Raw genomic sequence first — 17,059 nt, 5'->3', positions numbered from 1 at the left:
TATAGGATAAAAATAAAACATTCAAAATGTGGATCATTTTGTTATCATTAAAGGTATGAAAAGTATTGGAAAGTTCAGATTGTAATACGTTAATGAAAGTATACTTCCTTGATATCAAAAAAATGATGAGATATTTGGAAAACTGTTTTATAATGGGAGAGCACAAACTGTTTCTGTAAATAATACTTTGAACATGGTCACAAAATTCTGATGCCGATTCCAGAATAGGGGAATAATGTAGCAGCTAAGATCAATTATTATAATTGTAAATTATCAAAATTTTAATAATTGATAATTATCATGCAAATTTTAATAAGTTATGATTTGTAGTCATTTTACAGATACAGGATAAATTGGATAATTCAAATTTTTAATAATTTGAAAATTTTTCCTGCGGCTTTTCAAATTACCCAAGTTCAACTGTAAAACAAAATGTAAAAAATATATCAGATTTGGTTATTTTGCGTATTTTATTTAAGATAACACATATACACTCACCACTATGAAAAGACATTTCCCACTCATTTGAAATTTCAAAAAACAACATATTTACAATTTCCACTTCATAAAATTTAACATAAAACATGTTTTCACCACCACAACAAGGGTATATATGCAACAAACATCACCAAATATGTCTTTATTCTCTTTCAAATCGACACAATGGAAAAAGTTATCACTCCAGCTCAACGAGACAACGGTTCACTCCTAATTTTAACACCAAAAATGATAAAAATTGCGTATGCCATTTTATTTAATATAAAGGAATAAAAATTACAATGTTTTTGCATGGGTGATCGAGCAGCTGAAAATTTGCAGGTAACAGATAGGATATGGTGGATGTGCATATACATATTCAGCTAAAGCTGAGCAACTTTATGAGCCACATATTTTGTGAATAGAAAAAAAAAAGTAATTTTTTTACACCCCCCCCCCCATCAGATTTTTCACTCTTTAAAGCGCATTTATAGCATGAAAAACAATTAAAAAAAAAAAAAGAATTGCCCCAGATCCACCAGGTAGGAACCCTGTCACCCCTACTCTTGCGGGGGATCATGGTGTTTGATGAATGGCGATGCAGATAAATCAATGTATAAAAGTAAAAATATGCATTGCTTGGTGTATAATATCAAATACTTTGCATAAATATTCTTGTAAAACTGTAAACTTGATAAGAAAATTTTTTACGACAAACAACTCGTGGTACAGCCAAGTAGTGTAGCAGCTTCCTTCCGTGGATTTCCTTTTTCTGGAAAAAACATTCTTCGTTCCTTAATTAATGGGGATAAAAATGTTTATTAGTGTGTGGTGACAGCATCCACCACTGGATGGCGCTGCCACGTAATAGGGAAAAGAACACGCCTGCACAATGGTGGAACTAGATTTGCGTTTTGCCGCTCAAACGAGACAGTCACGTGGTCCACTCGTTCTTGCACGTTCTGTAGGTGTGTGCGGTTGCATCTGTGGATTGAAGAAGAGGTTTTGCAAGCTTCAGTTCATCTGGGCCAAGCGCGCTGATGATCAGTTGGAACTTCGTGAGATTATCTTCGATCTTGTGAATGAAGAACAATGACTGCTGAAGTAGAGTTCAGGTTCGTGGCTCCAGAAATGTGGCAATTTCACATTTGTTGCCATGACAGTAGGTAACAGCGGAATGAAAATTGAGCAGAAGAGCATTCGGGATCGGTCAGGCCACCAATTATTGTAGAAGGAATGTGGCAGTTGAAGACAAATACTCCCTTCACAATTCATAGGTAATTAACATTTATTATACAATTAAATTTACAGAACGTACAAGAAAGAGTGGATCGCATGACTGTATCGTTTCAGTGGCAAAATGCAAGTCCAGTTCCACCATCGTGCAGGCACGTTCTTTTCCCTACTACGCGGCAGTGTCATCCAGTGGTGGACGCTGTCACCACAAGTGCAAGACTGGGAATGTTAATTCCAAAATTCAAGTCATGCATCCGAGTTGATTATTCGATTTTTGCTTAGTCACATCCAAATCATGTCCCAAACTGTAAAAAAGGAATCGCAGCCCTTGTTAGAGTGAGGATGAACTCTATTTTACATGAATAACTAATCTTGTCTTTTCATTACACTAGACAACAATGAAGTTGTGTTCAACATGAAAATATATAATTCCGAATGGTTTTATTTCTTGAATATCTCCATGAAAAAGTTTCATTGGCTCTTGTTTTTCAGATATTACCCTGTTAACAGTAAAAATGCACTTGACAAGTGTTATATGGTGAAAAAGTGATAAAAACCATGAAACAATGTTACCAGGGAAAACAGTTAACCTCAGTGCTGGCTGACAATTACAAGAGTCTGCTCCTTATGTCCAGTTCAAGCGCAATGCAAAGCGAAGTATGCGCCAGACTCCGATAAATGAACTCTTGTGCTGTAATACATTTGAGTGTCTATGTATTTGCGTTTTGTTTTTATGTATATTAATTTTTGTGTCTGTACATGTTTGTGTTGTTTTTTTCTGTACATTTATTTGATTTTCTATATACTTATGTTGTGCTTCAATATATTGTATTATTATAAATATAAAATTGTAGAGAAAACCATAGCCAATCCAGCTTTTTGTTATGGTCTAATTTGTGTTCAGCACATCAAATTAATAAGAAATTACTATTTTTGTTTCAGACAGACTTAGTCAAAAGTTCTTGGTCAGCATTTTTGAATAGTTGACCATAAGTGATGCTCTTTACATGAAATTAATCAAAATATTACTGTGAATGTTTGTAAATAAATGAAGAATGTAACAACAATAAATTGGTGTCTGTAATGACAGGTATCAGCATTATTACCCCCAGCATGAAAGAAAACTTTTTAATTACTCGCCATACTGTTGAACTTCTTCCCTAGCGTGCTTTGTCTTTGTTAAAATAAAAATGTAGACTTCAGCAGGATAAAGCTAAAATAAGAAAAACTGCTTGGCGCTCACTGTTTCATTTGAAGTTACTTAAATAAAACATTTGTGTTTATTAATCACTTTTTAGTTTACCAAAGAACTTCAAGAGAGTAGGCTATCTTACCTTTAAGTACTGAAATTTAGTTAATAATCAGATGATGTATTATCATACAGACAAATCTCAATTTTTTAAGGGCGCAGTGACAGACAAAAAGCTATTGTTAGTTTGAATCATCAAACCAGAGGTGGCTCTAGGGCTATGCCATGCATGAGACTGCACAGGGCATTAAATCACAGGTAAAGGGGAAAATAACTAAAAAAAAAAAAAAAAATTGAAAAATATATTTTGTCCATAAAGTTTCAACTATGAATGTATTGGATAGAATGATTTGCAGAGAAAACTTATTTTTTAATGGATTTCACACACACACACACCTGTCTGGGAATGCAACTGCGAGCTTCAAAGCAGTATATGCTGAAATCTATGACATACGTCACAGAACAAACTGGAAAAATTTTAAGTGTAGAAAACACTATTATGTAGGGGTAACAGACATTATCCATTTTAGAAAATTTGTCCTTTTTTGTCCTGCTCTAAATTTCTAGAATTTTTCTTTTTTTTCTCTCTCTGAAACATCTCTCTTTATTGACATGAGTGTTTGTGCATACATTTCTTCCACACATGTTCACACACTTTCACCACTCACCGTTGAGAATGACAAAAGGAAGCTAGGTGCCTCCAAACAAGGCAGATGCTATTCTAATCAAGGTCCAGCAGAGGCTTTCACAATTTTTCTCCTTGAGTAGGAGGAAAAAAACTTCACGAAGGCCCAGGCTCAGCTTGCTCTAGGATAATATGCAAAAGGAGTCTGGAGAAACAGCTCTGACAGAAGAAACCTGCAACATCTATTTTGAGAATACCATTGTTTGCTCACCAACAGCTAAAACCATACACTGTGCATGGGCCCCACCCATGCACAGTCTGGTAGCCTCAAGTGCAGAAAGTGCCTCATGAAAACGAAATCTGGTCAAATTTTTAATAGTGAGTATGTAAATTGGGTAGCAGGTAGACCGATTACTGACCAGATGAAGAGGTCTCTGATGTTAAGATGCTCGAGGGAGGGCAGTGTTACATCTTCCATTCAGAAATATAGAAAACAGTGATCAAAGTTCTTAAGGTTTTTTGGTCACAGTAGTGGCATCATCTATTGTAAAAATTAAGAAAAATGCTGTTTGCAATAGTGTCCATGCAGGCGTCTTCCTTTCCAAGTTTCCAAATCGGTTAACCCTACTATTATGAGAATTTTTGTCGCAGAACATTTCCAGTCAGCCAAGGGTTTGTTGCAGAACAAAGCAAAAACATTCTGCTTTGGGAAAGTTCTTTTAGGTGTGATTTATATGCTAGAGAGGCGCCAAAGAGTTCTTGATGTGGGTGAATGACATATTCACGCATTGATTAAGTTTTTAGCCAGTAATCACATAATTTACTTACAAACACTTCAATTAGTCACACTTCCGTAGAATTTATTCTTGATGTAAAATATGTTCATGCACGTTAATATGACAGGAAGAGAAATTCATATTTAACAATATACTGTAATGAACCAAATTTAATTCAAAACTAGATTTTGAGACAATTTGAATGTTGAAACAGCAATTATCATACTCATCCAAAGAAAGAAATTTATTCATTATGATTTTTTTAATAGCACTGTCTTAATTTAAAAACGCAAAACACGAATGTTACAATGATAATCCAAAAAAAAAAATTATAGCGTGAGCACAGGCATATTAAAAACGTTAAATTATTTTTCCAGATCCACCTGGATATAAATGATCGACAGCGACCAAATTTAAACAAAATGGTGTTACAGTCAACATTTGTTATGATCATATGATATCAGAACTGATCCATTATAACAAACTGTATGGTGAGAACCAGCTCTCAAGTGGGGCAGTGGTAAGATGCTTGTCTACCACTATGAAGGTTACGGTCAAGGCCCACGGGTTCAAATCTGAGCAAAAACATCAGAAACAAGTTTTTTACTTACTGAGCCTGGGGTGACCACTGATAGATGGTGCCTTTATTTCCACTCAACTCCACTGGTTGGAAATTACTGTATGACGATATTATGATCAGAGTTGGTGTGCAGTAATGTATGGTGAGAACCAAATTTATTTTTTCCTATTCATCTCGTATTATTTTTCATCCAATATAATAACCTACAGACCATTTAATCTATTCCCAACATGGGGCAAATTTTATTTTTAAGGAGAGCAATTTACGAATGAGTTTTTATATCAAGTCTTTAGAACTCCGACCATTTTTATATCAATTTAAATTTATACTTTTTAAACAATTTCTTGATCACTTCTTTCAGTTATTGCATTTCAGATATATTTGATATCTACATTTTTTATGACAATTTTTTCCTGTTGCAGCTTTTATTGCGTTTAATTTGCATTTTATTTTACTCTTTCGAGTTTTCTGTGGAAGGTGTTTTGAGCAGGGTTTTTAACGTTTTGTATTCTATGGATGATTTCTGCCAGTAAGATGAAATCCATGGACCCCCCGTTCCAATAAAATGAAGGACCTAGTTACAAAATAATATTCTGTACAAAGCAGTACAAAAATGATGGGCTAATTGTTTTCTCATCCAAGCACACAGACCCCCCCCCCCCCAGTCTTTCAAAGGAACCCTGGTTAAGAACTCCTGATTTTTACTAATCAAATGACCTTTTTGGTTCGTTCAATGTGAATAGAACTTCACAAATAACAAGAGTTACAAGAAATAGGGGAAAGACAGAACTAGCAGGTGGAGCACATTCTTCCCCCCCCCCCCCAGATTACAAAATTTAAGGATGGAAAGCAAAAAGCAGTGGTTTTTACATTAAAAAACTTTGATATGGAACTATGAAATTTCACGAGATGGATGCGTACCTCTCCTGAAAAAGATTATAGCTGCAGCGACACACACATTACGATTTTAGAGACACTTTGGCGGGGTATGGGCTAAAAAAGGTTGGGAATCACTGATTTTTAATACAATACAACATCCAAAATCAGCTCTTTCCTGTTTTTTTTTTTGCAAAAAAGGCACAAAATCTGTTGTTTTTGCTTTGCAAAAATTCTATTTGACTTCGATCCTTGATACTGAAGATCTATATTTGGTACAAAGTTGCTGTGCACGTAATTAATTAGTTTTATTATTATTTCCTAACTTGCATTTTTAAAGATTCTGCTTACAATATAATAAAATTAATAAGAAATTTTTTTCCTTGTCCAAGTAGAAATTTTCTTGAAAAGCGAATTTTTATTATTTCAAATATTCAAAATCATCAACTTTAAATATAGCATCCAATGTCCACAGACCAAAGAATAGGGGGGGGGGGGGTTATAATAAGCACGTTGACTGTATTTACTAATTATATACAGAAACTATGAAGAAAAGAAAATATTTTCACAACCTTTTAGACAGACTAAAAAAATGCTTCGAAAGCCAGTGGAGAAAATATTTAAAAAAAAATTCCAGTTAAACACAAGCAAAAATATTTTAATTCAAAAATATCGTATAGATGACAGATAACCTCAGTCATCGTACCTGCATGAAATGTAAATAAAAAACAAATAAAAATCAGTGTAATCAAAAACAAGTCACTGGAGACATATGTATATAGAACCGTACCTGACGGTCAAAGGTCATTTCTTGTACTGTGTTTCAGAAAGAGCAGAGACATTCTTATCAACCACAGCAGAGGTGAGAGAGAAGAACAAATGAGCAAATACTTCAAAAATTTAAAGTGGACAGAGAATGTCAAAAGGATCACATTAAAAAAGAAATTTTCTTTTTGTGTAATACTAACAAATGTCTCTGTGGCACACATAAGCAGGCACAATAACAGTCTGCGCCTTAATTCTTGAAGGAGGATGAAAGGAAGACACACAGGACCTCTTGCAGGAATGTTTGAAGTATATTTCAGGAATTATTTTGCTGCTTCTAATAAAATTTCTTTGCTTGGGATTCTTTGTTGCTTCTAAAATTAAAAATAATAATTTTCTTTTAAATAAGCTATATAAAACTGAAAATTTTGAACATAAGTATCATCATTACAAAAGCCTGATGTAAAGAGGATGGATAATAATGAAAATCTGGCTATTACGCATAATCTGTACTGCACTACTAATGTTAAAAATATAAAAACTATGTTGTTTGCATACAGTGCTTAATTTACCAAACAGGACCGGATTGAACGATAGGCTACTTTAAAAGTTTTTCAGAGCTGGACAAAAAAGAAAAAAAAAGAACCATCGAGCAACAATGGTTTCTGAGCCTCATCTATAATTTTTGGAATGTTTACTTTGGTTAGAGTGGTTCCCTAGCAATGTGTTTCAGACATCCATATGCCTTTACAATGGTTTGTCACTTTTTCAATTCTCCCAGTAATCGAAGAAAACCTGGGCAGTGACAGGTATTATGGCTAGTAATATAAGAAATAGAATAATACTTATAAGTTGCAAAATTAGAAAGAGTTCCTATAATAGAGTGGATCCCACTTATAACATTTATTGGTGGATACATGGGGGAGGGGAAACAATCGCCCCCGTTCAGTGAAAAAACTATTATTATTACTCCTCCTGTACTATTATTGCCTTCCCGCCAGTGCTAAATAGGTATGAAGGCAAAGGTGGAATTGCCTCCCCCATTCACCATATGTACCGTCAGTGATACACCCCCCGAAGGAATCTATATCTGCTTATGATAATGTTTCAGCATAGAACATTTTCACACTTAGTAAGGCTTATCTTTCGTCAGCCCAACTTATGATACTCATCAAGACTTCCGTTTAAAACATTTTGTCCTCTTTTATAATATTCCCCCCATCTTCCCCTTTGTATTAAGTTACAACAAAATTTGTGTGCTATACATCCCCTGTATTACTGCCAGAAATGGGAACCTTTGAAAAGGCATAACATTAAGATATTGAAGGACCAGACACACCCCGCTTCCCATCTCAGAGAGATATCGAAGCTTTCCTGGGGGATGGGTGTATCCGGAAATTTATTAATTTATGTGAAAATAACAAACAACAATATACATATATATACAATAAAGAATCTGGAGTAAAAATTGTGATCATAGCATCATCCACAGATAATCAATAACATTAAGACAGTATTCAATCCAACAAGAAAAATTTTGTCTCAAGAACTTCAAAGCTAAAGGTGTTTAAAAAGTTCTTTTATAGCATATATATGTAATGCTGATTTCTGTTATTAAATTATCTAGATAATCACTGATACTTAAAACGTTACCCTTATTGCACATAACATTAGAATATATCTAGCAATCAAAATATTAAATTTTAGGACTAAAATGTCCTTTAACCCAGTGTCCATGCCCTATGTTTCAATGAACATAACCTTCAAATGTTCACAGCACATTTGTTTATCATGTGATAAGATTTATTATTGGCTTTTTGGTATTGACAACAATCCCTTTACTGAATCAAATTTATATTTATACGTTGGTAACACTACGGTGGCAACATTGCCACAATTTATGTCAGTAAATGGTGCATTTTGGCTTATACAATAAAGTTTGTTTTTATTTCTTTCCCAAAAAATTCTTTTATGATGGAATTTTCTTCACTATTTTTATACACAGCTTCTGTATACCTTATGCTTCTTATAATATAGAAGATTTTTTCATTTGGATTCGTATTTAAACATTTACATGAAGATAATGTGATGTCCATTGAGAGGGACACTGGGTCTTAAGTCTTAAAAGGTAGCAGAACTTCTTCCTCCCAGCATTTTGTTGTCATGTTCTTGTGCTTCAAATTTTAATTATACCCTCATAAGAAACTGATTCCATGACAAAGAATTTTCAAAAAGGATATGATTGAAAAGATAAAAACAATCTTACGAGAGAGAGTTAGGGGTTTAGAGGGGCCCGGTTATTACAGATCCACCTGTCGATGAAGAAGCAATCTCCACGAATGACAGTTTAAAGCAGTGTTTCCCAAAGTGGGCGATTGGATTCTTTAAGGGGGCGATACCAGCTTCAGACACGATTGGGGGTTCTATGGGTGGCCATAAGAGGGCGATGGGAAGACGAGAGGAAAAAATAAGTTTTAGAAAACTCGAACCCTTTTTCAAGGGAGCCTTCGTAAATATCCTTGCCCTATGGGCAAAAAAAAAAAAAAAAAAAAAAAAACACTAAGAATATTACACACAGAGAGCATATAGTTGTACTTATTTCATCTGTTAAGGGAACAGAGCTAAAGTGTTTTTCCCCCTTTGAATATGCACTGTACATTCCAAATGTATTTGTTAATTGATCGATGAAGCCTATTGTTGCAGATTTCAACACCATCTGGGGATAGCCCAACACCCCCCTGGGACTGGTTTCGTTAATGACTAAGTCATTATTAGACCCATGGCCCCCCACAAAGATGGGGTTGGTTCTTGTTTCAGGGCCCCCGAGACGATTCTCATCATTTTTTTCACGTTATAAATTCACCACAGCAGCGGACCATCAAAGAGCCTAGCCACAGGGCTGTGTGGGGGCCATGCGGAAGATGTTATTGAATCCACACCGTAAGTGCAATGTTTTTCTTCCTTCAAAATTTTGATGTTAACTAAATCCTTTTATAATGACCAATTTTCATGACTTGAGTAAGACACTTGGGCAGTACTATCCATTCATGCTTATTAAGAATGCTATCCGTATCCGCACTGATTATGACAATATAAGGATAAAAGTGAAATTTTGGTACTATCTCTGAAAATAAACATCGCTTCTCCTCCGAATATTCCGAGGAATATATATGGATAGGGGATACACACTTCTTCAGCATCGGATGCATTTCTCCTCGCAATGGGGTCGATTTAATAGAAAATTTTTTTTTGAATTGAAAATTTTTTAGTGATTTATGTAGTGTTTTTCCTTGGAAGAAAACTATACATTTTCGCATGACCTTACAAAATTGATTTAACTCAATTCGAAATAGACTCATTAAATATAACATTGGCGTACCCACGGGGGGGGGGGGGGGGGGGTTTGGGTTCTAACCCCATGTTTGAGTTAAGATTATAGTGTTATTTTACAGGAAAAACGTAATCCCCCACCTCAGAAGGGGAAAAAAAATCTGAACCCCCCCCCCTTGAGAAAATTGCCTATGTAGTAGTAGTATATATATTAATAGTATCACTCAATTATATATATATATATATATATATATATATATATATATATATATATATATATATATATATATATATATATATATATAATTATATTATATTATTATCTCTTTCAAAGAATTTTCGACTGTTTTTTACGTTTAATTCATGTTATTTTTAACGGTTTTTATTAATGGTTTCATCTGAATTTTTTTCTTTCAATGTTTGAGGTGAAAGTTGAAATTCGTTGCGATCTAACGAAACTTCTGATATGTTCATAAAACAACGGTAAATATCCAATGAGATTCATTCAGAATTGTACATAAAAGAAAATAATACATTGCAATGATTTTTCTCCCATTGATGCTTACCAGTTTTAATCAAGAAAGAAGTGAGAGTCTTGAGTTTGTGTGTGTGAAATTACGCAAAATAACATTTTTTTTTTTCAAATTTCGACCTAAATAATATCACAGTAACACTGCTGATTTGAAAGATAAATTACAGACAGCCGGAGCCAAACCTAGACACGAGGAGGTCTGGTCAAGGCAGGAATTAGGGTCTTTCTGACTTGAGTCCAAATATTTTGGCCATCTCAGAATAATGCCTGGACAATATTTTGGATAGAGAATGAACAACATTAAACACCAGACATCTTTTTGTTTAATTTGTTCATTATCTTGTGACATTACAAGATAATAACCAGATAATAACTACCACCGGATAAGCTGCGTGCAGCCAAGAGGGAATTTGATCATCTATTTGCCCAAGGAATCTGCCAACCATCTCAACGTTGCTGGGCAAGCCCACTGCACATGGTACCCAAGTGCAACGGAGATTAGAGACCATGCGGCAACTACAGGAGACTGAATGCTACAACTATCCCTGACAGATATCCTGTTCCGCACATGTCTCCAGGTGCTAGAGGGGAAAGAAATATTTTCCACCCTAGATCTTGCAAAAGCTTTTCATCAAATCCCTGTGAGACAAGAGGATATTCTGAAAACAGCCGTAACACCACCATTTGGGCTGTTTGAATTTCTCTTCATGCTTTTTGGACTGTCGAATGCAGCTGCAACATTCCAGAGATTCATGCATATGGTGTTGCAGGGTTTCACCTTTTGTGTACCGTATTTCGATGATGTTCTCATGGCATCTACAAACGCTGAAGAGCCCAAGGAACATTTGCGCCAAGTATTCAAATGCTTTTCCAAATTTGGAGTTTGCTTCAACGCTGCCAAATGTGTTCTGGGCCAACCATCAGTTCGAATTTCGGGTCATATGATCTCTGCAAACGGTGTTGCACCTCTTCCAGAAAAGGTGTCTGTCATTGCAGAATACCCAAAGCCAGACACAATCAAAGAGCTCCGACGATTTTTGGCCCTCCTCAATTTTCATTGTTGTTTCGTTCCAAAAGCAGCAGAGACGCAGGCACTCCAGCATAAATTTCTAGAGGGTGCCAAGAGAAACGATAAGAGGAAGATCGCTTGGACCAAAGAAGCCGATGAAGCATTCCTGAAGTCTAAGCGGGATATGGCAGATGCAACAGCTTTGGTGTTTCCAGTGGCAGGAGCATCTTTGGCTTTTGTGGTAGATGCTTCCGATGTTGCCATGGGCAACATCTTTGTATCAAGGCATCAACTTTGCAACAACGTGTGTCAGGATCTTGGCAGCCACTTGGCTTCTACTCGAAGAAGTTATCTCCTGCATAAAAGAATTACAGTGCCTATGATAAAAAGGTGTTGGCAGCTTTCTCTGTTATTAAATATTTCAGGCACATGGTTGAAGGCCATCCGTTCGTCCTGTACATGGATCAGAAGCTTTTCACATATGCCTTTAGCCAGACTACTGACAAGTGCTCACCTAAATTTCATTGGTTAGTTTACCACTGACATCCAACACATCAAGGGTGCAGAAAATGTTGTGGCAGATGCATTGTCTCGGATATCCATATCAACCACGGAGACACCATCTTCCACCGACTTCAAACGAATGGCAGAGGAACAACTCAAAGATGAGGATATTCAGCAACTACTCACCAATCCTTCATCTACTTCCTGAAGATCCACTCTCTTCCAGCTGATGAGTCAAAGCTTCAGCTGTACTCCGATATCTCTACAGGTCGCATTCGACCATTGGTTCCATCTTCAAAATGTAGGGACATCTTTACTACCTTGCATGGACTGGCACATCCTGGAGTGAAGGCCTCTGTGAAACTAGTTGAAGAGCATTTCATGTGACCCGCACTGAAGGCTGACGTGACCACTTGGGCACGTACATGCATTAACTGTCAAAAGAGTAAAAAAATGAGTCGGGATGCAAACAGCCCACATGGGGAATTTTCACCACCTGATGAAAGGTTTGAATACGTCCACATTGATATTGTAGGCCCCTTGCTTCCATCAGAAGGCTACAAATATTGCCTCACCTGTGTGGATTGCTTCTTTAAATGACCTGAAGCATTCCCTATGCCGGATAGTTCTACTGACACTGTGGCCAAGGTTTTCTATGCTGGATGAGTTGCTCAGTTTGGTTCACCTAGCAGAATCACCTCAGATCTAAGTGCCCAGTTTGAGTCCTTTTTGTTCAAGGCTCTAACCAAGTTCTTGGGAACCAACCGCCAGAGGATCACATTGTACCATCCAGAAGCAAATGGTCAAGCAGAACGCTTCTATCGAGACTTTGAGTTCGCTATCAAGGTTCATGCAACTAACCACTGGGTAACAGTACTTCCTACGATTTTATTGGGTTTTCAAGCAGCCTGGAAGAAGAACTTGCAAGCTACAACTGTGGAAATGGTATACGGTACACCTATACAATTTCCAGGAGAGTTTTTTGTACCTAGTCATCACCCAGATCCATCAAGCTTCGTTGATCAGTTAAAGACCACCATGGAAAATTTAAGCCCTAGAAAGACTGTTCGCCATGGAAAACGCACTGTTTTTGTCAGCAAGGACCTGATGTCCTGCTCATATGTTTTCTGACAAATTTCTGTCAAAGCCGACCGCAGGATCAAGGTCTTCAAGGATAAACAGTTAGTTGGCTTTCGAACGTGCAGATGAATGGCCGCGCTTGTTGTTGAAAGAGAACAGTTTTTTTATATTTATTTACTATGTAATCCTGCCGTATACAATTTAAAATAAAATATATTTTTATAAAAAGATGTCATCACTCCTACTGCTATCCACCACCTATAGGAGTGTTGATACACATGAAATCATGTTTGAAGGCGAAAGAGTGTAACGTGCAGAAAAGTGATATTGAAACTATGAGTTGAGCTAGAAAACAAAAGACGTCATAAGTTTATTGTTGGGGTTTGTTACAATCCACCGAATTGAGATCCAAACTTCATGATTGAATTTCCTACATGTGTAAGCGTAAAAGTGTTATCATACTTGGGGATTTCAATTACCCGAGTGTTATTGAAATAGCTAGAACTAGTTATCACTAGTTCCAAGGATCTTGTTGAACATGCTTTGGTGGGGCACGAGTTTTCTTCCAGTGATTATCTTGTCATCTGTTTTCTCTAAGTTTTCTTTGGGTAAGGTTTATAACAAAAGGCTCGTTCCTTGTTTTTGGGGAACTAGATGTTTTGAGAGAGAAGTAAGCTGAGGTTTTCAAAGACCGGTTGGAATCAGTCAGTATGGTAAGTCCCTGTGAAGAATTTAGTACAAAGCTATCTTCTGTTTTGCACGACGTTATTCCCTTTGTTCGAAAACAGTGTGGTTACATCGCGATCCCCATGGTTTACGGATTGCGTGCGTAACCTTTATCTTGAAAAGAAAAGATCATTCAGAGAGCATAAAAGTGGACGAGGTGATCTGTCATTGTTTACTGATAAAAGAGAGGCATTGAAGAAAGGGATAAGGGATAGCAAAAAGGAAGTTGAGTCTAGGTTGGCGGACAACATTGGCTCTGACCCAAAATCATTTTTTAGATACACCAATAATGAATATAATGGCTCCCTCTCAATAGTAGGGTCTAGCGTAGAGAGCAATGTAGGCATGTTCAGTGCTTTCAACGACTTTTTCGTGTCTGTGTTTAATACAGAATACAATACTCAATGTACGGGTGTTGCATGGAGTAATAAAATCCTCAACGATATTCAAGCGGAAGATGTGGAGGTCCTAAATCTTCTAAAAAATGTATGTGAGAGCAAAGCACCAAGACCAGATGATATCTATCCTAAGGTCCTCAGGGAATGTGCTAATGAATTATTGGGGCCAGTCACGCAGATTTGAAGGAGTAGTGTTGCAGGTATCGTCCCAAGGGATTGGAAACTTGCTAATGTTGTTCTGACATTTAAAAAGGGTGGTAGAGAGGCTGTGTCGAATTATCGTCCAGTGAGTTTGATGAGAAAATTTTGGAAATTATTATCAAAAAACAATTGGTGAAATGGCTAGACGAAAATAGTGCATAGCTGCCAACTTTTGAAAATGAAAATTCGGGAGATTTTCTCGCAAACCCGTATTTTATGCTAAAACCACTCCCTAATAAATACAATAGGGATTTTCCAAACATAAGTTAAAGCGTAGGGAATAAAATCCCTACTGAAGTCAAATTAAAATAGGGATTTTACACACATGGAAGTTAAACCCTTAGGAATAAAATTCCTATGCAAAAAACAAGTGAAATTGTAGGCCAAAACTTCAATGATATAAAAATAAATATTGTGTTCAATCAGAAACGCTGTGAACAAACATTCTGCGCGAATGACCCCAAAAGCATCGGAAGATGAAGGAAAACACCATCAATTTTTGAAGAACACTGACTTTTTGTCACGCTTGATGTTTTTTTCTAATTTCACAAGTGATGATGGCAGTCTTTCCATGACCGATGTGTATGTCCTCCGTAACACAACTTGTACAAAAAGGAAAAGTCGGCCCTCTTCTGGAACGTTTGATGAAAGGAAATTCATCGGAATAAGTATCTTTAAAATTGATTAAATATGTTTTTGCTTATCAGTATTCATGTTTTGTTATATCGCACGTACAAAACTTCAACAAAAGAAATTTTGACCATATGCGCATCACTATAATCTTCATGGAGTAATAAAATCCTCAACGATATTCAAGCGGAAGATGTGGAGGTCCTAAATCTTCTAAAAAATGTATGTGAGAGCAAAGCACCAAGAACAGATGATATCTATCCTAAGGTCCTCAGGGAATGTGCTAATGAATTATTGGGGCCAGTCACGCAGATTTGAAGGAGTAGTGTTGCAGGTATCGTCCCAAGGGATTGGAAACTATAACTCTTCAATTATTATCCAGGACTATTGGCTGCTAAGCCATTTCCCTGCACGATAAGACAAACAACTTTCTTGTTACCATCAGGGGGTTTGTAAAACTTCCTTAAAAAGGGAATTTCCCCATTTACGACGTGTGACGTCATTTCGAAAGGGGAAAAAAAGAGGCTTCATGTGCCCACAAGAAATTCCTTAGGGATTGTTTTCATAAGCAGGGATTTTTTTTAATGAAGTAGGGAATTTTTAGGGACAATTAGGGATTTTTGTGATTTTTGTAAAAATTTGTGAGATTTAAGAATTTTTCGGGAGGTCGAGCGATGAAGCTAAAATTCGGGAGACTTGGCAGCTAGGATAGTGTATTGTCGTATAATCAGCTTAAGTGGGGTGGCAACACTGAAGTATAGCGATCGGTCGCAAATTTCTCGTGCTCCGCTGTATCAAAGTAATCTCAATATTAAAGTACGATTTACGCGTGCCTTTAGTTTCCCAGCTATATTTTATCATTTTATTTTTGTCCTTTTTGCCAAGCAGTTAAACAATAAGTTCACAGACTACGAGTAATATAATGTGTGACAAATGCAGAAAGTTTTTTTCGGGGAAAAGTGATGTCATGAAATGTATCAAATGCTGGAAATGCTTCCATCCTTCATGCGTAAATGTTCCACCTTTGATAACAAAGTGAAAAAGCACGATGGAAGTGTACTGCTCGTGTTGGGTCCGAGCTCGGAGCGTGTGCTGAAAATATACCCTCATCGAAGACGGCTGATCGGTTTTCCGACGAAGCGGGCCATGTAACCAATGATGATGATGAGCCTCTTGTTCCAGTGTGCGTGTCCCAGTTGAAGCGAAAGGATCGCTCGCCGGCCGATGAATCTATTATGCCATCTCGCAATATGAGATCAAGCGTAAGAAAATTGATAGATCTCGAAAATCAACCGGATGAAGACTTTGATCTAAATGGGGGAGTAAAAATGCTGTTATCCTTGCATGTTGACCTCCATGAAAGCTTGGAATCTGTGTCCGGTAAGGTGGATAACTTACAGTGTGAGCTTCAAAGGTTTGAATCGTCTCTAGGAATTTTGGAAAATCGTGTTTCTGATCTTGAGAAAAACCGCGCTGGTGAAATGATATCTCGTGAAGACATCGGAAATCTGTATCGTTTGAACAGGATGATGGTAGACAAAATTGATGAACTGGAAAACAGACATAGAAGGGAAAACCTCGTCTTTGTTGGTGTCCCCGAGGGTCCAGACGAGACTGCTGAATCGCTTGAAAAAGTAATTAAAAAACTGTGCTCTAAATCTTTAGATGTGGATGGTGTTGAATTCGATAGAATTCACAGATTGGGTCGCAAGGTAGGTGTGAGGCCTCGTCTGGTGATCGGTAAACTCACTTATTATCGTCACAAGATGTCTGTGCTTGGGAATGCTAGCAAGCTGAAGGGTTCTAAGATATTCATCAATGAGGACTTCAGTGCTCGCAGCAGGTATGCTAGAAAGAAGTTGCTGGATTTTGCGAAAGATCCGCAGAACCCAGAGCGCAGCAGTTTTTCACTTAGGTACAACAGATTATTAATGAACGGAAAGATTTTCATGTTTGATCACAAAAAAGATTCGGTCTACGAAGACCAGCGTGTAAGTGATCCTTCGTCTGACAATCAATTAAGAGCGAGTGTTTAACCAGAGTGATTTGATTATTGGTAATCATG

General features: G+C 36.8%; 1 protein-coding gene across 1 annotated transcript in view; it reads right to left on the bottom strand.

The window, feature by feature from the left end:
- Window positions 1–4,586: 4,586 nt before the first annotated feature.
- Window positions 4,587–17,059, bottom strand: part of ergic53 (lectin, mannose binding protein ergic53) — a 199,172-nt gene continuing 186,699 nt past the window's right edge. Inside the window, exon 15 of the mRNA XM_089236553.1 lies at window positions 4,587–6,958. Within this exon, the coding sequence (XP_089092679.1) occupies window positions 6,922–6,958 (37 nt within the window). The 3' untranslated portion in view covers window positions 4,587–6,921. The remainder of the gene's footprint in view (window positions 6,959–17,059) is intronic.

The sequence above is a fragment of the Pholcus phalangioides genome, unplaced genomic scaffold (assembly GCF_987345545.1).
Source record: "Pholcus phalangioides strain wild (caught in Gottingen) unplaced genomic scaffold, Ppha-v1.0 ptg000009l_1, whole genome shotgun sequence".
Taxonomy (NCBI): domain Eukaryota; kingdom Metazoa; phylum Arthropoda; class Arachnida; order Araneae; family Pholcidae; genus Pholcus; species Pholcus phalangioides.
The sequence above is the reverse complement of the archived record's forward strand: the minus strand, read 5'-3'. Positions and strand labels throughout refer to the sequence as shown.